This window comes from Rana temporaria, chromosome 4 (assembly GCF_905171775.1).
Source record: "Rana temporaria chromosome 4, aRanTem1.1, whole genome shotgun sequence".
NCBI lineage: Eukaryota > Metazoa > Chordata > Amphibia > Anura > Ranidae > Rana > Rana temporaria.
The window spans coordinates 387,891,088-387,916,618 of record NC_053492.1 but is presented as its reverse complement, the minus strand read 5'-3'; the positions used below and the strand labels follow the sequence as shown (position 1 = coordinate 387,916,618).

At 40.7% G+C, this 25,531-nt stretch overlaps 1 protein-coding gene across 7 annotated transcripts in view; it reads left to right on the top strand.

Moving 5' to 3' along the window:
- The window catches only part of LOC120937689 (sodium/calcium exchanger 1), a 641,159-nt gene that overhangs the window by 554,129 nt on the left and 61,499 nt on the right, over positions 1-25,531 (top strand). For 4 of the 7 annotated variants that reach the window (XM_040351100.1, XM_040351102.1, XM_040351101.1 and 1 more), the window contains one exon: positions 776-844. The exons of the other annotated variants lie outside the window; for them this stretch is intronic. In XM_040351100.1, coding sequence (XP_040207034.1) covers positions 776-844 — 69 coding nt within the window. The remainder of the gene's footprint in view (positions 1-775; positions 845-25,531) is intronic. 7 annotated transcript variants of the gene reach the window in all.

Below are 25,531 nucleotides of genomic sequence, written 5' to 3'. Positions count from 1 at the left end.
GTTTCCAGCGGTTTAGACATTAGTGACTGTGTGTTGAGCTATTTTGAGGGGACAGCAAATTTACACTGTTATACAAGCTGTACACTCACTACTTTACATTGTAGCAAAGTGTATTTTTTTCAGTGTTGTCACATAAAACGATATAATAAAATATTTACAGAAATGTGAGGGGTGTACTCACTTTTTAGAGATACTGCACCTAAGTGTCCTTGTCACTTCCTGTGAGCAGAACGGAAAGCACCAACAATGTTATCTTCCCTCAGTAAGCTTAAACTTTTTTTTGGTTATAAATACATTTAAATTAGTGTTAATGTTTAAAGTAGTTCTAAACACAATCCTACCAGATACATATAGGTACAAGAAGCTGCTTATTTTTTTGTAATATCCGCTACACACCCGTTATATTTTCCTTGGAGGGGAACTTGCCTTTCTTTGGTGCAGTAGCTTACCTTATTGGTTATAAAACAAATGGATTGTTTAGTCTTTGACTTACAATTATTAGTTACTCACATGGTTCTCTGTTTGGTGTCCTTTGTAAGGAGCGCTATACTCACTAGAGAGATGACAAATTTAGTTTATGGCCATAAAAGTCTCAGTACTAGCAAAGTGGTTTACTATTCTGTTACTAAAGCCATTGATTTGCATCACAATGTGCCCCCGAAAATAACACACGTGTGAGGTGACTTTGTGATATGTACTCCTCTAACAAATTCAACCTGACCATCTCCAGCATCATTCAGTCAACATGTTTCATCTTCATTGGTTGCTTTATTAGGTAAACCTGTCTACAGAAAGGTTCATTTTAGAGACCATCCTTATCCATCTACAGTAGTCAACATTGCAGGTATATATTTTGATTGTATTTTACAGCTAATAACGCTAACACAACCGGTTTGTGTGTGTTTTTTTCCCTAATATTACTTTAACACATGAGGGGGAGGGGGGATTTACTAAAACTGGAGCATGCAAAAACTGGTGCAACTCTGCATTGAAACCAATCAGCTTCCAGGTTTTATTGCCAATGCTTAATTGAACAAGCTGTGAAGCCTCGTACACACGACCGAGAAACTCGACGGGCGAAACACATCGTTTTGCTCCTCGAGTTTCTTGTGAAGCCGTCGAGAAACTCGACAAGCCAATTTTCTCCATTCCCATCAAGGAAATAGAGAACATGCTCTCTTTTTGGCTCGTCAAGTTTCTCGACAGTTTCCTCGACGAAAATGTACACACGACCGGTTTACTCTGCAAAAAAATATCTCCCAGCAAGTTTCTTGCTGGTTTTTGCCGAGAAACTCGGTCGTGTGTACGAGGCCTTAGAAGCTGATTGGCTACCATGCACAGCTACAACAGGTTCTGAGTACTCCAGTATTAGGTAATTTCCCCATAGTTTTCTTAATAAGACAATGAATAGATGATTAGAAACTGTATGTAATATAACCAAAAAGCATACCAGATATTCTACAGCATTACAGGGGTCTCTGAGCCTTTTGGATCCTGGCACATATTCTTGCTTAGAACTTGCATGTTGTCAATCCATTGAATTGTGTGTTCAGTATCCTGTCTTAATATTAAACATACTCATAAAATACAAATCCACGCTATAATTGATCTCCTAATGTTGAACTTGTTAAAATTATGCTAGAGCTTTATATACTTAAAGGGGTTGTAAAGGTAAAAACAAATTCCCCTAAATAGCTTCCTTTACCTTAGTGCAGTCCTCCTTTACTTACCTCATCCTTCGATTTTGCTTTTAAATGTCCTTATTTCTTCTGAGAAATCCTCACTTCCTGTTCTTCTGTCTGTAACTCCACACAGTAATGCAAGACTTTCTCCCTGGTGTGGAGAAAGCCTCTTGAGGGGGGAAGGGGCTAGCAGGAGGGTCAGGATGCTTTCTACTTTACAGATAGAGAAAGGAGCTGTGTGTTAGTGGGCACCCTGACACTCCTGCTCGCCCCCTCCCCCCTCAAGAGGCTTTCTCCACACCAGGGAGAAAGCCTTGCATTACTGTGTGTAGTTACAGACAGAAGGACAGGAAGTGAGGATTTCTCAGAAGAAATAAGGACATTTAAAAAGCAAAATCGAAGGATGAGGTAAGTGAAGCATGACTGCACTAAGGTAAAGGAAGCTATTTTGGGATTTTTTTTTTACCTTTCCAACCCCTTTAAGGATTAGTTTACATCAGTGCAATGTGTTTTACAAGTGCTTTAAGTGCATTTCCATTGAATATATTCTGCGTTTTCATGAAAGTTTTCATGAAAGTGCATCAAAGATGCAGCAAGCGGATATTTTTTAAACACCATAGCTAAAACCCAGAATTGTGTATGAAACCTAACTCATATCTAAAGCCTCATACACACGATCAGACTTCCATCAGACTTTTCCGTGGATTTTGCTCCGATTGGGCGTTGGCCGTGAACTTGTTCTGCATACACACGACGGGACTTTTTCAGCCAACTTTTACCAAATCATGTGGTTTTCCAGCTCTTTACCGCCACCCTGTGGGCAACTTCTGCTATTGTTGTCTGATCTTTAGCATTGGTTCGGAGCATGCGTGTTTGTACTTTGGACCAAATGGCAAGCCCGTAATGCCCTGAGCTCACAGAAAACCCAGAAGTGGTCCCATGCTGGATCGCTGTGGCAAATATGCGGGGAACAGCACCACAAATAGGGTGAGTATTGCGGCAGGAGCTGCTTTTTTTTATTTTAAGACCTGTATAGTAATGTATTAAAAAAAAACTGAACTTGGGCTATAAGGGCATAGTCATTCTACTAATGTTCTTATTGTAGGCACTGAATACTATATTTATAGAATTATCAATATGAAATAAATATATTCATAGAAGAACAACTGAATGGGGCTAGAACAGATTATTCAAAGGTGAAATTGACATAACAATGTTTTTTAATTTGCTATGGATAAAGCAGCAGTGGATTAACTATATGATAACGTCATGAAATGAGGTTATAGAAGATTGGTTTGCTCTTCTTACAAACTTTCAAGGTTTAAGTCAGCATGCTAAGCTCCAGCACCTGGAACTCTTTATCAGTTCTTTGCACATTTCATTGTGTTGTATTTTATTGTGAATTGTATGCAACATGTACATCTAATCCTTAATCTTCATCCACACACACATGAATATCAATGTGCAACGGTTTATAAATTTCCTTTTGTATCACACATTATATAAAAAACTGAGTAGTTGTACTAGTTGTGGATTGGGTGGATAATTCATCTATGTCCACTGTAGGTTTGTGATTGGAATATTCTAGAAAACCTGTTAAAACATGATTGTCAGGTTTAATGTAGGTGGCAACAAAATCAATATTTAAATGTAGGTCCAGGACTAAGTGCCAGCAACAGTATTTGTTAATATATTAAAATATTAACACCATTTGAATACCTTAAAGCTTTATTAAACCCAAAACCAAATTGTAATATATTTAAGCTTTAATGCAGCCTTAGATGTGGTGGCAGCATTAGTTTTCTTTTTTTTTTTTGCTTTTTTCCCCTCCATTTTCACCAGGTAATCTGGCCAGTAACACACCTCCTGTATTAGATAGAGGGGTCTCAGGGATTCCCCACAAACCCCAAAACTCCAATGAAAAATATGGACGGGGAGGACTATACCGGTACTGTTGTGTATAGGTTCAAAAACCTTAGTGATTCACATTAGATAAGTTTAAGAAAAAGTTTATTTACATATAGACATCATGGACAAAAATAAAAACTACATCACATTAAAACATATTACAAAAATACAAACTTGACCACAGTCTGGTCACCGGTTGTGCAATCCCATTTCTTAACAAGAGGGGTGGGGTATCGGTGAAAAATTGCAATCATGAGACCAACAGTCTCTAGTCTCGACTAGTTTCGCTTTCGCTTCGTCAGGAGACGGTCTAGTGGCACAGCGTCCCTTAGCCCCAGAGAGGGGGTCCCAGGCAAACAGTGGATAAGTATCTCACACGTGGACCAAGACCAAGTCTTTGAGACAGACCTGTGTGCCCTAACGGGCATAAAATACTAAGAAAAGGTTTGGGTCCCAGGACATGGGAATCCCATATAAAGATTGTGCGGATGCTCACAATAATGGCCTGGTTAGAACAACCAGCCACAAACACACTAGGCTGGTAATGTGTCAGTTACCAGTCCATAAGGATAACCAGATAGGAGCTTGTTATGTATATGATGATATACATATGTCCTGGGACCTGGCTCTGATGCTTCAGAGCCAGGTCCCAGGACATATGTATATCATCATATACATAACAAGCTCCTATCTGGTTATCCTTATGGACTGGTAACTGACACATTACCAGCCTAGTGTGTTTGTGGCTGGTTGTTCTAACCAGGCCATTATTGTGAGCATCTGCACAATCTTTATATGGGATTCCCATGTCCTGGGACCCAAACCTTTTCTTAGTATTTTATGCCCGTTAGGGCACACAGGTCTGTCTCAAAGACTTGGTCTTGGTCCACGTGTGAGATACTTATCCACTGTTTGCCTGGGACCCCCTCTCTGGGGCTAAAGGACGCTGTGCCACTAGACCGTCTCCTGACGAAGCGAAAGCAAAACTAGTCGAGACTAGAGACTGTTGGTCTCATGATTGCAATTTTTTCACCGATACCCCACCCCTCTTGTTAAGAAATGGGATTGCACAACCGGTGACCAGACTGTGGTCAAGTTTGTATTTTTGTAATATGTTTTAATGTGATGTAGTTTTTATTTTTGTCCATGATGTCTATATGTAAATAAACTTTTTCTTAAACTTATCTAATGTGAATCACTAAGGTTTTTGAACCTATACACAACAGTACCGGTATAGTCCTCCCCGCCCATATTTTTCATTGGAGTTTTGGGGTTTGTGGGGAATCCCTGAGACCCCTCTATCTATATCAAAATAATAAGACGATGGTACACCCCCTACGAAATTTTATGGTTTCAATTATAAAAGGTTTAATCATACACCTCCTGTATTAGAGTGCCCCCACTCTGGATGAATGAGAACAGGTGGCAAAGCATATAGCAACAATCTGGAGGGAAGGGGAGTGTTAAATGCAGAGCTTTTTTTCTAAGAGAATAGGTGCAGGAACTCCCCCTTTCAGAGTCACTACTTTGACTCCACCCCTATACATCTACAAACTCCATTCCTTGACCCCCCTCCCCCAACCACCTCCCAGTACTTCCCCTTTTAGAGAATACAGAACTAAGTATCATTTTCTGGTAATTTTCTGGTAATTTGTATGGAATGTGTTAATGATACCAAGTAAAGCATTAAAATAGAAAATAGTCAATAACAATAGATCCCCCACCAACAATAGACCCCTGGCAGAATCAAAAGATCTCCCCAGAGCCATCATCAATAAATCCTCCAGCAGCCAGCAACAATAGACTCATCCCTCAACAGCAGATCTCTCCCATCAGCAACAACTGACCCCCCCCCCCCCCAACAACATAAGAGCCTCTACCAGCAACAATAAATTCACCACTAGGAACAAAAGACCTCCCTGCAAAAATAAATCCCCTCCAGCTACAATAGATTCCCCAACAGCCAGCATCAATAGTCCCTGCAGCACAACCCAGCACCCCTATGCCATTATGTACATTACCTTTTTCTTACCTGAACCCATCCAATCTAGCGATGTGCACAATGGCAGCAGCTCCGTCCTCCGTATTGGGCAGATTGATAATAACAGCCAAGTGGCTTTGTGTGGGGGTACCCGCCAAAGAGGAGGGACCTGGAGCACCATTGCATAGAGCAGGTAAGTATAGACATGTTCGTTATTTTAATAAAAAAAGCCTTTAGTAGCACTTTAAGGACCATACATACAGGCTGAATATCGGGTACCCATGTGTATGGCAGCCAGCTAATCAGAAGCCGGGCATTGGGCTGGCTTCTGTTGAAGGGGCATGACTAAAAAAAGTCTGCTGATCAGCACCCGATCAGTGCTCTCAGCCAGTGGCTTGCTGGTGTGTTCTGGCGGGGGGCCGCCCCCTGTCAGAACACAATAGCTCAAAGGGGGAGATTGCTGTACTAACACCGGATTGTTAATACAGTGACTCCTCCTGAGCGCTTTAGTATTTTTTTCGTTTTTCGTTAGTGTGTACCAGCCTTTACAATTCTGAAAAATCAGTAATTAGTGCCTTTCCATCAGCTACAGGGCTGTGTGTTTCTGTTGGCAGTGTAGGGAGACACGACTCTAGTCCTTCCATGCAAGGGTGGCTCCAAAGGATGCTGCAAGAAAAAGGAGCCACCTTGAAACAGGAAGCCTGGGATAGCAGTCATGCCACCAGCTTAAACAGGAACATAGGGAAGGATTAAAAGATAAAAAAGCTGCATACTCACTAAAGCTGGCGGCACATGGATCAAAATTTTTCTGGGTCAGCAGGCACCTGACAAATTTCAATCCATGTGTAGCCACTGCAGTTACTGATCTACAGATGGACTTCTGTTCAACCACCCTGTTGGATAATCACATTTCAATTAGAGCTGCAGGCAATAGGCTGAAGCACTTATCTGTGTATTCTGACAGCAAGGGAGTCTTCATGCTGTCAGATCACAATAGTGCAGCAAGGAGGATTCGAGGTGATGATGGGAGTCGGTTCAGATTTTTTCATTCGGCCCACTGGCTGAACCATGTATGGCCAGCTTAAAGCCCCATACACACAGACCGAATATCGTCCAAAATCAGCAGGTACAGTAGATACCGCCCTGTTTGACAGAAGCCGATCCGATCTCCCAGTCAGCTTCTTTCAAAAACGAGCTTGCTGGAAAACCAGCAGCCAAAGTCATTCGATCACCTGACTGACGGGGAGATCGGCATACAAACGTTGTATAGTTAGTACAGGACCTCCTTGCAAGATACCACCGGACATCCCATCCCATATGTACACGTCCCTGTTTGGAAAACCAGCAACCAAAGTCATTCGATCATCTGACTGACGGGGAGATCGGCATACTAACGTTGTATAGTTAGTACAGGACCTCCTTGCAAGATACCACCGGACATCCCATTCCATATGCGACATAATTTAGCGCAATGCACGGCGGGAAATTTAGGGACGGTGCATGCGCAGTTCGTTCGGCGCGGGGACGCGCTTCATTTAAATGAAACACGCCCCCTACTCGCCGATTTGAATTACGCACCGTTACACCGCGAGAGATACACTACGCGCAAATTCTTTGTGGATTCAAAGATTAAAAAAGTAAGTTACAGTGGCGTAGCATATCTCACATTCGCTGTGCCCATGCAATTGTACGAGGATCTGCCCCTGAGGATTTAATATCACTTTAACTTATAATTATCTCTTGTTGGCTACATTTCCCCCTATACTTACAGTACATATACCGCTGTTTTCTTTTAGAGACAATAATGATATAAGTTTTCTTGCTTTCAGTTATTGAGTGTCTAAAAAGAGAAGTTCCAAAATAGATGGGAAATAGATAAATGATTTATAGCTTTAATATACAGTAAAGCTGAAAATAAAAATAATGGTTTATTCGTATGTGTCTTAAAATAAAAAATAGAAAAATGACAAGTTATATATTAGAAATGAAGGAAATGTAGCCAGGCACATTTTTTACCACAAGTCCTGCAATATTGTGGTTATCTGTGTACGTTCTTTATTGCCACCTGAGGCAATGCAATTGACCAGGCTGTGTCAGCGAAGAGTTAAAAGTGCAGAATAAGCCCATCTATAGACTTTCCTTGCTAGATTAACTTCAAATGTAACCTTGACTAGGTGAGGCTGCAGAAAGCCAACTGTTTATAGCCAGATAGCGGCATACGTTCTGTCGGTGATAATGAACACTTGAAAAGACTTCACTTTTGGTATTAGTTACATGTAATTTTCCTTCTCCCGAGATTAAGGGATAAAAAACTCTTCTTGACATGTTATTGGCCTCCAGGCTGGACATCACCTGATAACCTTTATATTTTTCTTTAATAAGCTGAGAATGCATGCTGTGAGAGTGATGGATTGTGCGGGTGCCATGTGCTTGCAACATTGTGAACTGCTCTGCATTGTGTGCTGCATTTTCTATACCAGCAAAGATTTTCCAATTTGCCCGTTCATAATGAAAACATTTTACTTTTAGATTAGTGTTTTCTAGCTTAGCTTTCAAATACTTTCTCTAAATGACATTCAGTAATAACCTGAGTTCACTTTAGTTTAGAAATATGCTAGTGGATGGTATAACTACAACCCTGCACCGTTTCCATTAAAGGCTTAACGTAACACTTAATTAGACATGTGCACTGCTGAAAAATTTGTTAGTTTTTTTTTCCATTTTATCGGGTCATTCATTATGATCGCAACATGTAAATTTGTAAATTCGGAAATTTGTAAATTCGGAAATTTGTAAATTCGGAAATTTGTAAATTCGGAAATGTGTTCATTTCGAAAATTCATAAATTCAAAAACTTAGTTTAGATACGGCATTCGTTAGTTTGGATAATTCGTAACTTCGGATAAATTTGTATTTTTGTTACATTCACTAACAGCCAAATTTGATAGGAAATTCCAATATCTATAACTTATTAGTTAGTAATGGTTAAGTTATTATTAGTTAGCTATTATTTCCAATTTTTCGGGTTTTCGGACTTTAGAATTTCCAAATTTCCAAAATTTCGAATTTATGAATTTACAAATTGACGAATATTTAAATTTCCGAATATTCTGAAAAATGCATTAGACAGGTTTTCATTAATTCGGATGTTTCCGAATTAACAAATTTGTCGAAATTCGTTAAAAAAATAATTTGTAACAAAACAAATTGCACATGTCTACACTAAATCATATCTCTATTCTCCAAAATGTATCCATACACATACATAGCTCCCAACTGTCCTTGATTTTGAGCGACTGTCCCTGATTTGAAACAAAGTTCCTCTGTCCCTCTTTCCTTCTCATGTGTCCCTCAGTTTGGTCTAATTTATTTAGCTGTAAAAAAAAAGGAACTAATTATGTATCAAAAAATGTTTTTTTAGGGCTAAACCTTTTATCAAATTTCTAAATTGCTGCATTTTGAAAATTCCAAAAACCAATATAAAGGAATAGTAGTAATAAAAAAAGCACTTGTGGTTTAACTATTTTTTTGCACAATTCTCCTTTAAGGGGGCGTGTCCTATGCCTACATACTTTTGCTAATAGGTGTCCCTCATTCCCATCTCAAAAAGTTTGGAGGTGTGCACATGCACTACTTAATGGCCCTTTTTTTTTGCCACCTTGAAATGTCCTCTGTGAGTTCCTGAACCTCCTCTTCTCCCTCTCACTTCCTTTTGTTTGAAATGAACAGTGTATGTTAGTTGTGGTCATGTGCACTGCTCTATGCAAACTAAAAAAAAACAATGTCCATCTCGGCAGCAAGAAAGAGACGGCAAATGAATGTAGCCACCTGCTAACAGGAAGTCGGATCACAGTAGCACAGCACAGGAAGCAGATCACAGCAAATAAAAATACATTTGTATATTTCATATTCATATTCACATTCCCACTGACATGAGTAGCCTCAGGTGACAAACAGAGATGCAACCAATCCTCCTACATAACTTGTACCTGTTTATCTGCAGCCATTAAATCTCTACAGTCTCCTAAAGCACACCTTTTACCCAGGAATGTTGAGCTTTAGAAGGCAGGGGATGGAGATCTGATGTCACACACTGCACAGCACAGAGAGGAGAGCTGAGTGTAATATGAGACCTTAGTGGAGGGAATGGACACACCCCCTCTACACAGTCTCATAGTGAAGCATGCGCAGTTGAGCCTGTCAATCACCTACTGCGTGCTGGAGAGGGGGCAGGACCATATACTGGCATTGCTTAAAGCTGGCATTAGATATCAGCAGTGACTCATGCAGAGAGCACAGGAAGGAGAGAGCAGACAGAAATCACAAGTGCTTTGAGTCTTTGATTGAGGCTAGTACACACTACGGAATGATGTGCTTTGTTAATTTTTCATTTGAGTTATACAACCACTTTATCAATACATACTTTTTGTATTCCAGGCAAACATCAAAAACAAAGATGTTACAGTAGGGTGCTCTTTTAACTGACGAATGATTTGTACTTTTATCCATCCTTTCTTGAGATTCATATGGCTCTACCACACAGCATAGCCCTGATGAGAACTGATTTTTGTCTGCTAATAGTCAAATAACACTTATAGGTCTTGAGCCTGTGACTGGACAGCGAAAGGAAAAACAGCAGACTAATGAGCTTATTTCAATGTCATTTTGCTTTCTCCTCCTATTAGCATGCTCCTATTTTAGCACATGAGCACAGCAGCACATATGGGCTGCTTCTCACCACTGTACTGAAATATGCTTTTAAGTCAATTTTTTTTCTTGCATTAAAGCGATTTTATTATTTAAGTAAAAAGGAGGTTATACCTACCTTGTCCATTTCCTCCTATTTGGTGGTCCTCTGCTGGTGCTCACACCTCAGTCTTATGAGTGCCTCATAGCAAATGGCACTCATGCTGGCAAACTCCCAATCCAGGCTGAGTGCATCCAAAGACACACACAGTGCAGCTCACCCATGCCCCCCCTGCTCCGTCCTATCAGGATTTAACTAACAGCAGCATGAGCCAATGGCTGCTAAGAGATCCTTATTACTTTTTTTTACTTGCTTTATATGTTTTGCTGAAAGGCTACTTTGCTTCCAAACCACAAAACGGCATTACGAGGCAGATTAGGTAGTTGTAGACTTAATCGGACCACAACAGACCTAGGACTCTCTTGTGTTACAAGGCATACCTATCAAGCAGCTGGGATCATCTAAAAGGTTTTGGTGGGACTGCATCTGCGTATGTAAACGGTCCCTCTGAAATTACTTATGTTCTTCCCTTTACCATATTAACTTCTTGATTGCAGAAAAGATCTTTTTTTTGCTGGCCTTAAAACGAAATAACGTTTATTATTACGTGGAGTGACAGATGTGAACCTGGAAGTGAATGGAATAGTCATCATTTATTTTTATGGATTGTATGAAATTACTTACCAAACCAAAGAAAGTTATTTTAGAATGACACATCTCAAAAATCAGGACCTGTAATATCTTATGTATTCTTACTGTGCAGATGGTAAAAATAAAATTTGTAGAAAGTATATTTTTGGCTTTAGGCACATCTTTACTTGCCATTCATTAATCCTTCCTTGGCAGCCAGATCATTCTGTCCATTCTCTGGTAGGGACCTTTACGTCATGCAATTTGGATTGTAGCTTAGAAGATGAGATGACCTTTTCCATAGATTTTGCCGAGGGAAGAAAATCTCCTCCTAGCTGATTTAACACCATACAGTGCATTGGCAGCTAGAAGAATAACAGATGTCATTCCGGAGAGTCACAATTTAATCCAAAGAGAATGTATAATATACATTTCATACAGCAAATATAATATAATAACAGCATGTAACAGAATTATGGAGGACTCATTAAAACTCCTACTAAGCCTTAAGGCTAGATGTGGCATGTGGTGTCCACTGGATATGCTTTAAGAATTTAATTTAAAATAAGTTTCACCAATATACAAAACTTGGTACAACACTTCACAGTTAAAATAGTTTTTTTATCTGTAGTGAGCAGTTTGTAGCAGAAACAAATATGTAGGGTTACATAGAGCAGTACAAGAAATAGCTCCAGTCATTGTTTGTACCTACCATGCAGGGCTATAAAGACAGCATAGTAAAATAAATACATGGGGGGGGGGGGGATTTACTAAAACTGGAGATTGCAAAATCTGGTGCAGCTTCCATGTTTTATTGTCAAATATTAAAGGAGAAGTACAGCCAAAGCTTGTTTAGCTGTACTTTTCCTGTGGCTCACAGGAGTGCAGTTCGTTCTGCTCTCCTGTGACCCATTTTCAGGAGCTTTCAGTGATGTTACAGAGCCGGGCCAGGCTGGGGTAAGATCGCGACAATATGGTCAGGATCCACCCACATGCCTGGACCGGCACACAGCTCAGCCTCTCAGCGAGCCGCTGAAAACCTGAGGCAGCCAGTTCCGCCCCCTCCACAGCCCAGCACTCCAATGAGCGTGTGGGGGCAGAGCAGAGAGCTGGTGGCGGTGACTGACCGTCACAAACTCTCTCCTCTCAGAACTCTGGGAACCGAGCAATCAGAAATCTTTGATCGCTCAGTTCTGTCCTAGAACCGTCCTTTACTTCTCTTTAAATTGAATAAGCTGAAGTAGGAGACTGATTGACTACCATACACAGCTGCACCCGATTGTAAGTGCTCCAGTTTTATTGAATCTTCCCCAGTGTCTCTTTCACTTTCTTGATCTATACCAGGGCTCAGAACAGGCGATGGCCATGCTGCAGGTCAGCAGGACTTTGGGGGGGGGGGGGGGTGAGGAGGGGCTCCTGTGTAAGTTCACCCTACAGATATTTCTGTAAACGTGAACTTACACTTTAACCACTTGAGCACCAGAAGAATTTGTCCCCTTTATGACCAGGCTATTTTTTGCGATATGGCACTGCATTGCTTTAACTGACAATTGCGCGGTCATGCGATGCTGTACCCAAACAAAATTGATGTCCCTTTTTTACCAGAAATAGAGCTTTCTTTTGGTGGTATTTGATCACCTCTGCGGTTTTTATTTTTTGCGCTATATGCAAAAAAAACAATCATTTTTACTTTTTGCTATAAGAAAATATCCCCCCAAAATATATAAAAAAACTAAATTCTTTCTCAGTTTAGGCCGATATATATTCTTCTACATATTTTTGGTAAAAAAAAACGCAATAAGCATGTATTAATTGGGTTGTGCAAAAGTTATTGCGTCTACAAAGAAGTGAATATATTTATGGCATTTGTATTATTATTTTATTTACTAGTAATGGCAGTGATCTGCGTTTTTTAGCGAGATTGCGACATTGTGGCAGAAAGATCAGACACTTTTGACACTTTTTTTGGGACCACTGAAATTTATATAGCGATCAGAGCTAAAAATAGCCACTGGTTACTGTATAAATGTCACTGGCAGGAAAGTGGTTAACAGGGGGCAATCAAGGGGTAACCTGTGTTACTTAGGGAGTGTTTCTAACTGTGGGTGGATGGGACTGCTTGGGGGAGGAGAGGGATCGCTGTTCCTAAACAGTAGGAACAGGAGATCTGTCTTTCCTCCCCTGACAGAACTTGCAGTATATAGCAGCCACATGGAGGACTTTTCTCCATGTGGCTGCGATATATACTGCAAGTATATATCATCTCTACACTCCCAAATTATCCCTGCTTCAATAGCCTGTCCTTATACGGCACAGGGCATCGCCCTTCGATTGGCTTCAGTGTCTCTTGCTGTCCAGGGCCCCTTTGGGACAGCATGGCACCATCGAAATCTCATTTGCCTGTGCATTATCTGCATAGTGATAAGATCAACCAGTATAAGCAGGAAAATTTGGAGACACAGGGCTTAATACACAAAAACCCGGCGCAATGTATTTTTTCCCGTTTAAGTTACACCGCCGCAAAATCTCTACCTAAGTGCCCGATCCACAAAGCACTTACCTAGAAATTTTGAGCGGTGTAACTTAAATCCGTCCGGCGCAAAGCGTTCCCAATTTAATGGGGCGAGTCCCATTTAAATTAGGCGCGCTCCCACGCCGGAGTACTGCGCATGCTCCCGACGTCATTTTCCCGACGTGCTTTGCGTGGTTTTACGTTGCGCCATGTTTTGATAATCGCGACTGGCGTAAAAAAAAAAACGAGTTGCGGCAGGAAAAAAAAATTGAAAAAAAAAAAGACAGCGACGCGGGGTAGAAGTGTCTACTTTTACAAGGTGTAAACAGTTTAGGCCTTGTAAAAGCAGCCCTAATTTTGCGACAGCAAACTAATACTTACGGAGAAAAAACGAAGCGTAAAAGCTTTGTGGATCTCCGTAAGTGCTAATTTGCATACCCGAAGCGGCATTTCGACGAGAAATGCCCCCCAGCGGCGGCTGCGGTACTGCATCCTAAGATCCGACAGTGTAAGTCCCTTACACATGTCGGATCTTCTGCCTATCTATGTGAAACTGATTCTGTGGATCAGTTCCATAGATAGAAACAGGGATACGACGGCGTATCAGTAGATACGCCGGCGTATCCCATTTGAGGATCAGGCCCACAGTTCTTTTTATGTTTTTTTTAATAGTCCTATAGAATGATTTACTTGACACCACTACCATATACATATACGATTAACCTCCTTATAACACCCCTGAAGAAAAAAATCAAGACTCTGAAACGCGTCAGCTGAAACCAATGTGGTGATTCTGTATACAAGCAATTGTTATCATTCCAGTGCAAATAGTTTTTACTCTGTTTAATAGACTATATTTTTCTACTTAATCTACTAAGTTAGTGCCTTAAAAGTCCACTTAGGAGTTATTTTCTTGTTCTAAGCAAGCTAATAAGGCAAGGCTTTCCCACTGAGAGCTTCATAATGCACTTATAGGCCTAGTTACATTGCACACGTAGGCTGAAAAAGAAAGTCTTAACCCGAAGGTAACACTGCTCCCCTATGAAAAGTAGCTTAAGATGCAGTTAATGCTTTAAATGTTAAAGCTTTTCCCTGTATAGGTAATATGTTTCAGTTACAATCCACCAAAATCACAGCTCCATTACCCTAATGAAATGCAGTTCAAGTACAGAGGTCAGTTTAATCAGCTTCCTGCTGTGTTCTAAACTTCCACTCTTGCCATCGTTTGGAGGTAATATGCAGTTCAGCCATACAGCAGTCACTCTTACAATAACCTCTAATAAAATGAAGTCATCTCATAGCAAAGTACATAATTCAAAGTATTAGTTAAAAGAAATAGTGTTCTTTTTTAATAGCAATATGTGAAAGAAATATAATCTCAGTTGTTGTTTATCATGGATTACTTTACATCTAACATTTTGCCATGAATATGCAGAAAAAGGGAAGGTGGCAGGCATTGACCTGTTTTTTTTTTTTTTTTATGAAGGGCTTGTAATTACATAGTTACATAGTTTGGTTGAAAAAAGTCCATCTAGGGGTTTTTCGCCTTCCTTTGAATCATCTGTGGGTATAGGATTGGGTATATGGGACTGTATGATATTATTTTGTATTTATTTAACAAAAGTGAGTACACCCTTCACATTTGTGTAAATATTTTATTATATCTTTTCATGTGAAAACACTGAAGAAATGACACTTTGCTACAATGTAAAGTAGTGAGTGTACAGCTTGTATAACAATGTATATTTGCTGTCCCATCAAAATAACTAAAAACACAGCAATTAATGTCTAAACCGCTGGCAACAAAATGGAGTACACACCTAAGTGAAAATGTCTAAATTGGGCCCAATTAGACATTTTCCCTCCCCGTAGTCATGTGACTCGTTAGTGTTACAAGGTCTCAGGTGTGAATGGAGAGCAGGTGTGTTAAATTTGGTGTTATCGCTCTCACTCACACTGGTCACTGGAAGTGAGGGGTGTACTCACTTTTGTGAGATATTGTATATATGTATATAAATATAAACACACACATTTCTTTATACACTATATTACCAAAAGTATTGGGACTCCTGCCTTTACATGCACATGAATTTTAATGGCATCCCAATCTTAGTCCGTAGGGTTCAATATTGAGTTGGCCCACCCTTTGCAGCTATAAAAGCTTCAACTCTTCTGCGAAGGCTGTCCACAAGGTCTATGGGAATGTTTGACCATTCTTTCAGAAGCATATTTGTGAGGTCAGGCACTGATGTGGAAGGAAGGCCTGGCTCGCAGTTTCTGCTCTAATTCATCCCACAGGTGTTCTATCAGGTTGAGATCATGACCCTAAACTCTCTCATCCATGTCTTTATGGACCTTGTTTGTGCACTGGTCCAAATCATTTTGTGAAGGGGGGATTATGATGTGGACCCTTAGTTCCAGTAAAGGGAACTCTTAAGACGTCAGCATGCCAAGACATTTTGGACAATTTCATGCTCCCAACTTTGTGGTAATGGTTTGAGGATGCCCCTTCCTGTTACAACATGACTGCGCACCAGTGCACAAACAATGTTGAGCGAGTTTGGGATAGAGAAACTTAACTGGCCTGTACAGAGTACTGACCACAGCCCAATTGAGCACCTTTGTTATGAATTAGAGCGGAGACTGCTAGCCAGGCCTTCTCATCAATATCAATGCCTGACCTCACAAATGCGCTTCTGGAAGAATGGTCAAACATTCCCTTAGATACACTCCTAAACCTTATGGACAGCCTTCCCAGAAGATTTGAAGCTGGTATAGCTGTGAGGGTGAGCCAACTCAATATTGAACCCTACAGACTAAGACTGGGATGCCATTAAAGTTCATGTGTGTGTAAAGGCAGGTGTCCCAATACCTTTGGTAATATAGTGTATACACAATCCTGTACCCACAGTTGACCAGAGGAAGGCAAAAAAAACAATAAAAGCATGATTCAATTTGCTCCAGCAGGGGAAAAAATTAGTTCCTGATCCCCCAAGAGGCAATCGGATATTCCCTGGATCAACCTATAAATATTAGTATCCAGTTATATTATGCGCATCTAGGAAAGAATCCAGGCCTTTCTTAAAACAATCTACTGAGCTGGCCAGAGCCATCTCTTGAGGGAGTCGATTCCACATTTTCACAGCTCTTACTGTGAAGAAGCTTTTCCGTATGTGGAGATTAAATCTCTACAACAAGTTAGTTTACTATATGGACAACTTATGTATTTATACATGTTGATCACACATCCCCCCCCACACCCCCTTATCTCCTCATCTCAAGAGAGAATAATTTCCGTTCCTCTAATCTTTCCTCATAGCTGAGCTCCTCCATGCCTCTTATCAGTTTGGTTGCTCTTCTTTGCACTTTCTCCAGTTCCCCAATATCCTTTTTGTGAACTGGTGTCCAAAACTCAACTGCATATTCCAGATGAGGGCTTACTAATAATTTGTACATTGAAAAAACTATCTCTCTCTCTCTTTCTCTGGAGTCTATACCTCTCCTAATACTAGAAATTACATTGCTCACTTTAGAAACCGCAGCTTGGCATTGCATGCAATTATTAAGCTTACATAGAACACCCAGATCCTTCTCCACCATTGACTTCCCCAGCTGTTTTCCTCCTAGAATTTATGATGCATTAATATTCTTAGCCCCCAAGTGCATAACTTTATATTTATCAACATTAAACCTCATTTGCCACATAGTTGCACAATTAAACAGTGCATTGAGGTCGGCTTGTAAGTTGGAGACGTCCTGTAAGGACGTAATTACACTGCATAGTTTGATTTCATCTGCAAACGCTGAAATGGTACTTGTATTCCCAGACCCTAAATCCTTTATAAATATATTAAAAAGTAAGGGTCCCAACACTGAACCTTGGCATACACCGCTGATAATCTTAGACCATTCAGAGTAGGAATCATTAACCACTACTCTCTGAATTCTGTCTATTAGCCAGTTTTCTATCCATTTACAAACTGATTTTTTTTCAAGCCTGTAGACAGATTAGCCATGTGTGGGGAACGCTTTAGCAAAATCTAAACATACTATGTCTGCAGCCACTCCTTTGTCCAAGGTTTTGGTCACCCCCTCATGTAGTATGGTGGTTTTAATTCCTGTTTCTTATTTTGTTAAAGAAGACTTGTGACTAGGCCATGGAGATTCAGATATTTTCAGCAGTTCAGCTCATTCAGCTTCAACCTGCCAGCAGTAAATTGGCAGCCTTGTAAACGTTTATTCTCTAATTTAAACATGGAGCAGATGCACGAGAAGAGAGTAGAGACCAGACTTGAACTACTTCCATGCTTCTCTTGTGAGTTTTGGGAATAAATTGCACCTTCATGCTTACTGCTTTTTGAGATTGTGTAAATATTTCAATATCCATATCCTGGCCACAGTTCTACCTTAAAGAATCTCTCCAGCCAAAATCTAAGTTAGAACTTCCTTCTATTTTTTTCTGCTCTTTGTAGCCAGGAGTGTGGCTAAGAATATGGAGTGAGAGAGGCACTGGTTGCAGCTGCTCTCTGTGGCTGCTGCACTGAACTGGTTAGCTGCTGTGTCAGCAAGAGGAGGGATCTGCTGTGCAGAAAGAGTTCAGTAGACTGAGTCAGACAGCACTGCACTGTGGGAACTGTAGTCCAGAGGAGAGAGAGACTCTACTGTAATCAAGAGCTTTAAAGCTGAATTTCCCAGAAAGAGATTGTCAGGAGGAGGGGAAAGCTGCATTTTTCTTAGGTTGTACAGGACACAGCTTCCTTTTTGTCATGAGTGATCCCATAGAGTGTACATAGCTGTCTCATGTACACCATCACTGCTGCTTAATTGCAGTCGAAGTAGGATCTAGAGTGCTGAGTCTAGGTGTGCCAACAGCCACAGTCATGTGGGTGCATAGCATAGAGTGGACTAATTGCTGTGTGTGACCGGATCATGAGCTGCAATATTGCTGGGACTAGTGAGCTGGTGAACTATGTGGATTTAGAGACTAAGCCCTTTAGAAACTGACCATATAGTAGCCTTTGCTGCTTGCAGGCTTGACTGGTACAATTCTCATGTTCACTATTGGTACAACTGGGCCTCAACACTAGCCGGCTGAAGGGTTAGGACTAAAGACTGCCCATATACACCTGATACACAGAGACCTTCACCTATTGCTTATGCTAAGAGGTACCTCTTAGGGGACATTGCACCATATCTTAGCCATTGTTCTAAAGTGCACTCTAGATTAATTATAATATTATTATTCACATTGCAGTTAATGTTTATATGCACTGGTTATTGCTGATCTTTGGCCTATAGATCATATTGTATAGATGACTGTGTCTGAATCATTCCCCCTCAAACCACCATTTACTCTAATCCATACCAATACATTGAGTTCATTTACCACTAAACGGTCTAGTGTCTATTTCCTGATACTGATTCACAGCTGTGTTAGGTGTATCTATATTCATGTTCATTTACAGCAACTTTCATTCAACCAGCTGTGTCAGAGGGGCTGAAGTTGTTCTTGGAACCCAAATTACCAAGCGGCTGCCAAGGTAGATCAACACCTTATTGAAGAGATTTCACCTTACTTCCTTTCCCAGTGAAGTCCCAGTGAAAACATTGTGAGGGAAAATAGGAAGACTAGAATCATATTTTATTGCTGTCCCTGTCCCCATTGGAGATTTTCATTCACTTCTATTTCTTGTAACAATGTTGTCATTGTAGGCAAGTTGCCTCAAGCAGGCCTCAGATGGCAAAAAAAAAAAGATCCAGATCAGGAAGCCAGACTTTGCTGTGGATTTCTTATTTGTATGATTGTCTTGAGGCAGTGACTCTTAAACTACAGATGCCAATGACAGCCAGGCAGTTCGTGAGAAGGTCTGCATTGTGATGTAATGCTGTAGGGTTCAGAAAACCATACCTAACTTCTAGTCCTACATTGGGAACATGGAGGCACACATTTCTAAATAGGACACTTCTAAATACATTATAAACATAATTTTTGAACCAGTAAAACTTTCACCTGCCATCACACTTATTCATACTATTATGCTTTATTTCTTAATTTCTTAATCACTTTACAGCAGAGGTAAATAGCGACATTTCATAAAAAAAATAGCTAAGTATTTATACAGTCTTAGGGCCAGATTCACAAAGGTTAGCGGATCTTTAGATCCGTGTAACCTATGTGTTTTAAGATCCGCCCTCGCAAGTTTGTGAGGAAAGTGTCAAATTCACAACACACTTACCTCCAAACTTGCGACGGCGGATCCTAACTCCCCCGGCGGAATTCTAATTCCACGGCTGGGGGAGTGTACTATTTAAATCAGGCGCGCTCCCGCGCCGATTTAAATACGCATGCGCCGTCCGGGGAATTTCCCGGCGTGCATTGCTCCCACTGACGTCAATAGGACGTCAGTGGTTGCGACGTGAGCGGGACTTGCGACGCGCGTGTTCGTGAATCGGCGTACGCAAACGACGTAGGAAATTTCAAATTCGACGCGGGAACGACGGCCATACTTAACAATACTTACCCCTGCTTTTAGCAGGGGTAAGTATACGACGGGTACCGCGCTACGGAAACGACGTAAGAACACAGCGTCGGGTCCGCGTACGTTCGTGAATTTCGCGTATCTCGCTGATTTACATATTATTCAGTGTAAATCAGCGGGAACGCCCCCGGCGCCATTTTTAAATCCAAAAAAAGATCCGACAGTGTAACACAGTGTGACACTGTCGGATCTCAGCCCTATCTATGCGTAACTGGTTCTATGAATCAGGTGCATAGATAGGACCAGTAAAAATCAGAGATACGATGGTGTATCTGTAGATACACCGTCGTATCTCTTTGTGAATCTGGCCCTTAAAGTATAACTTCATTTTTACTGAGAAGAAAAATTCCTCTATATGTCAGGTATTTAGCTTGCAGAGTTCACTGCAAAGTCCTGCTGTTCTGTTGAAATTAATTCATCCAATCACTTTTTACCCCCATCCTGAGGGCCAAGTAGGAGTGTCTGCCTTCTTTAGCCATGTGATCAGCCAGAATAGTTCAGCCAATTGTACATATCGTAAAAAAAAATTGCATGCAAATTTCAGCATTCTACTTCCTTATAACGAGGCCCCAAACATGCAAGCATCTAAGGCCCCGTACACACGTCCGAGGAACTCGACGGGAAAAACTCATCGTTTTGCTCGTCGAGTTCCTTGTGAAGCCTCCGAGGATCTCGGCGAGCCAACTTTCCTCATTGAACAACGAGGAAATAGAGAAGATGTTCTCTATTTGGCCCGACGAGTTCCTTGTCGGCTTCCTCGGCCGAAAGTGTACACACGGCCGGGTTTCTCGGCAGAATACAGCTCCGATCGAGTTTCTGGCCGAATTCTGCCGAGAAACTCGGTCGTGTGTACGGGGCCTGAGAGATGTATCCCAGTGTCCCCAAATGAGTTAGATTGTAATTGTATTCCGTGACAGACATCAGTCGTTAACTATTGCTTTTAACATGAAGGCCACCCCATTACTATGCTAAACACATTAACTTCCAGTTTCTTGGGGAAAATGTCATATAACCAATAATTCAGATGCCTGAATATTTAAAGTATTGTTTAGACCAATAATTATACATGGAGTACCTTGAATCCCTCTGTAGATATTGCTGTGCATTGGGGCCGCAGAGGTGGTCTTCTACAGAAACTGTTATGAGATTCTCTGTAAAGCTTTTGCTATAATGTAATGTGTACTAAATATTCAGTAGCATGACAGTATGCAGTAATATAGAATTGTAATTATTTTTGTGTTACATTTTTTTGAACAGAAAATAAATGAAATAGAGAAAATGACTTCATGTTGATTTCATATTGTCGCAGTTAATGTGATACTAAACACACACGGTTTATTTACATTGTCTCTTCTATTTCTGTATGTGGATGATGGCACTGTAATTATCTTAATACAGGAAAAAGTACTTTTTTTTTAATCGATGTGTCATGTGACCTAGAGCTTTCCCAGCCTGACTGCAAGGAAACATAAGCAGGAGGCGCTTCTAGTCCTCTTCGGCTTCCCAGCCAGTTCCCTACTGCGCATGTGCAAAGCGTGCTGTGCTTTCTAATTGGCCTGGTGGTGGAGGAAGGAGGAGGGGGGTGAACTTCCAAGGGACAGCACTGTGGTGCAGTCTGCGGAAGTGGGGAAGTGGGACCTGTCAAAAACAGGTACCCTTTCCACCCTGAAAGGTGCCACTTTAAGGACACCTATCCATGCACAGCGGAGCTGCATAAAGCTTTCTTTTGATCCTTTTTGGCATAAGCTATAAGAGATCAACTATATTTGGCGAGTATGGACCCATTGGGGTTGGGGCACAGCACACTTGAAGTGAATTGAAGTGCAATATCACTTCACTGTCACTTTAAGAGCACTGGCATCGATCATTAGAGGATGTGATTGAGCTATACACCAACCAATTTTTTGGGATGAAAACTTTGCACTTGTTTATCACATTGGACTTTCTTGTTTGAGGCCGGGTTCACACCTATGCAAATTGAATGCGCGTTTCTCCTCATTCAATTCGCATAGCTGGAGAATGTGCCTTTTTTGGTGCATTTCACTTTTGATTTCAGCCCAAAATTTGGGCTGAAATCGGACCTGAATCGGTGAACCAGCACGCACCAGACCCCTGCTGTGCGCACATACGGCAACAGTGTGAACCCGGCCTCAATGTTTAATGAATATTATTTTTATGGAGTCACAGATTGCACTTTAATTCAGGCACTGGCACTTTTTGGCACATTTTACTTGAATGATATTTGTATCAAATATTCTATTTATTTCATACCTTCATTAGTTATTTAGGCTGTTTTGTTTTTGGTCTAAACTGTCAGCCGTGACCAAATGATGAAGAAATTGTACCAGTGTTTTCGTAAAACATTAATATATTGCTAGTTTGACTTTGACTTTAATAATAATAGGGGCAATGCTGTTTAACTGTATAACGTACACACAGTTTTCTCTGCTTTTGTGATTTACTGTCTACAGAAGAAAATAATATTTACAGATTGTTCATCTGAAATATAAGTCTGTTGCCTGTAAGCTAATTTCACTGGGTCAGGTGGCAGTTGTGCCAATAGACACCCTCAGGCCACCACCACAATGAGTTGAAAAGGCTATTGGCTTGACTGGGTAGGTGACTTGCAGCCTAGGTGTTCCCAATAAAACCACAAGTAATAGTTGGATAGTGAAAAGTGCAGCTGTTAGAATATTACTTTAACAGAACCTGTTTTAATGGTCAAATATCTTGTATGGCTCATGGGAGTTCCCATAGATGGTGATAGGTTGTGTGTGGCTTAATTCATCTTTGCTTTACATGGTTTACCATTTGTTCATGTTTAGGTAGGACCAGGGCTTTTTTTCCCAAACAATAGGTGCTGGGACTTAACCACAACCCCCCAGAAAAACCCTCCCCCCACACATGCCCTCCCATCAAATAGTAGGTGTGGTCAGATTTCACAAATAGTAGGAGGGTCTTAAAGGGGCATTACATACCAGGATTACACCAAGTTCCACCTGAAAAAAGCTCTGGGTAGGACAAACTTACAGAGCAATAGTGATTGCTAGGACAGTGAAGGGCCAAGCCTAATTTCTTACTTTGCTATTTGCATTTTAAGAGCCTCTGGCTTGTAGGGCACCCATGGCACTCTAAGGCCTCGTACACACGACCATTTTCCTCGACAGAATCCATCAAGAAACTTGGTGGCAGAGCTTTTTTTGCCGAGGAAAACTGTCGTGTGTATGTTTTTCATAGAGAAAACTGTCGAGGAACTCGACGAGAAAAAAAGAGAACAAGTTCTCTTTTTCCTCGACGGGAGTCTCAATTTCCTCTTCGTGTTCCTCGTCGGGCTGGTTTTCGACGAGAAACACGTTCGTGTGTATGCTAAGAAACCCGCGCATGCTCAGAATAATGTATGAGATGGGAGCGCACCTTCAGTAAAAGTAGCGTTTGTAATGGAGATAGCACATTTGTCACGCTGCAAAAGCAGCCCCAAGGGTTGTGCCAGTGGAATCGAACTTCCCCTGCCGTTGTATGTGTTGTACGTCACCGCGTTTGAGAACGAGGAGATTTGGTCTTGACAGTGTGTACGCAAAGAAAGCTTGTCAAGTTTCTCCACAAGCCTGAAAAGGAACTCGTCGAGGAAAACGATGTTTCATTTACGACGAGTTCCTCGGTCGTGTGTACGAGGCCTAAATGATATCTGGCCATGCATACAAGATCCTCCAGTTGTTGTCTGCAGTGCATGGCTACCTGCAGTTTACGTGAGTAAAAGTGATCACAGATCACTTATAATACTCTGTTTCTATTAGTTTTCAGTTAGGGAATTACTTATGCAGTCATGATGCAGAAAATATATTGTTACAAAAAAAAATAATAATCCTAGGGGCATACTTATATATATATATATATATATATATATATATATATATATATATATATATATATATATATATATATATATATATATATATATATTATTAAAAAATGTTTAATGTCTGAAATTAAACATTATTCTTTATTTTTTTAAGAATATTCATATTTTATTAAGAAGTGTATTGTATCTTGAATAGCATAGCGGTTTTCTTATTTTCTGTTATTCACAGCACTTGCCCCTGTGCTCAGTCATTACAGTATACAAACATTTAATGTGATCTAATAGATCTCAAGTAATCAGTGATGTAATGTGTTTGTTGATGTGTGATATTTTAAAGATGGCCTGAGGCAGATTAAAAAAACACTGATTAATGCCGTTATTTATTCCTTAAAAATTACTAAATTTATTTTAAAAGCAGCTTGAATAGTAGCACTTAAATGATATGGAAAGACTCAGAATCAGGAGCCAGTCAGGTGTGCTGCATGTACCTGCGCCAACAAGGAATGCGCTGACGAGTGTACAGTTCAAAGTTATTTATATATCTTGTTATGGTCCTTACTGTCTAATCACAGGCAGGGAGTTGATCTGGGTGTATTGTTCAGCCCTGGTTCACACCAGTGTGGCTTTAAAATCTCACTACTTCAACACAATTTCAATGCCGCAGATCAGTGGGATTTGGATCAGCGATTTCATTACAGACAGAGGTCAATGCAGGTCACAATTAAATTGTAGAAAAGTAGTGCAGGAACCTTTTTCAAAGGCACTGCGACTTGGGTTGCAAAAGATGTGCATGGTTGCATTGCCAAAAATAGGTTTTGAGTTGTCATGCGACTTGAACTGTCAAATCGCATGACAAATCGCATTGGTGTGAACGAGAGAGCTGAACATCATAAATTATCTGCGTTGCATACTTACACTGGTACAGACTGGCATAATATAAGTATTCATATCCTTTAACTGATGGGTTGTTGGGGTAGTAGTCAGTGTAGTAGTCAGTGTTACAACCATGCTAGTCACAATCTTCAGGGTCCTGCTCAGGTTCTATGCAAGGGGGCTTCCTCTGCACACTGAACACAGGGGGTCACGTAATCAGCACTGCCACCACTCATAGAATGCCTTGTATTTTTTTCAGTGAATACAAGACATTCTCTAATTGGATGGGATGGAGAGGAGATGTCACAATCACCACCTGCTCTAATTAGAGAATGTTGTGTATTGTCGAAGAACCCAAGCAGGACCCGGAAGATCACACCTATCACTGTATTGGCACTTACTCCTACAGTTGTTTTCAGCTTCCCCAGCGGCCCATCAGGTACGAGTCAAGCATAGTTATGTTGTGCCAAGATGGACCAATGTAAGTATGCAATTAAAATAATTCTTGGAGTTCAGCTTTAACTGCAGAAAAAAGTTAGGTTACCAACCTAACTGTGCTTTTCTGGCAGAGCTGTGTATATCTCCGGACTGGATGGACAAGAATTTAAATCTGCTGGTAGGTAAAACAGCTCCCAAAAATGTATTACAATGGTGTATTTAGCTGTTTACCTGGAGTTCATTTTTTTTCTGGTTGGATGTGTAGCAGTGATAAAAAATTGATTTATAGTAGACTATGCCATTTATTATTAATTGTCGTAGAGTATGTTTGAATGTTATTAGGCGTTACCTAATGATGTTGA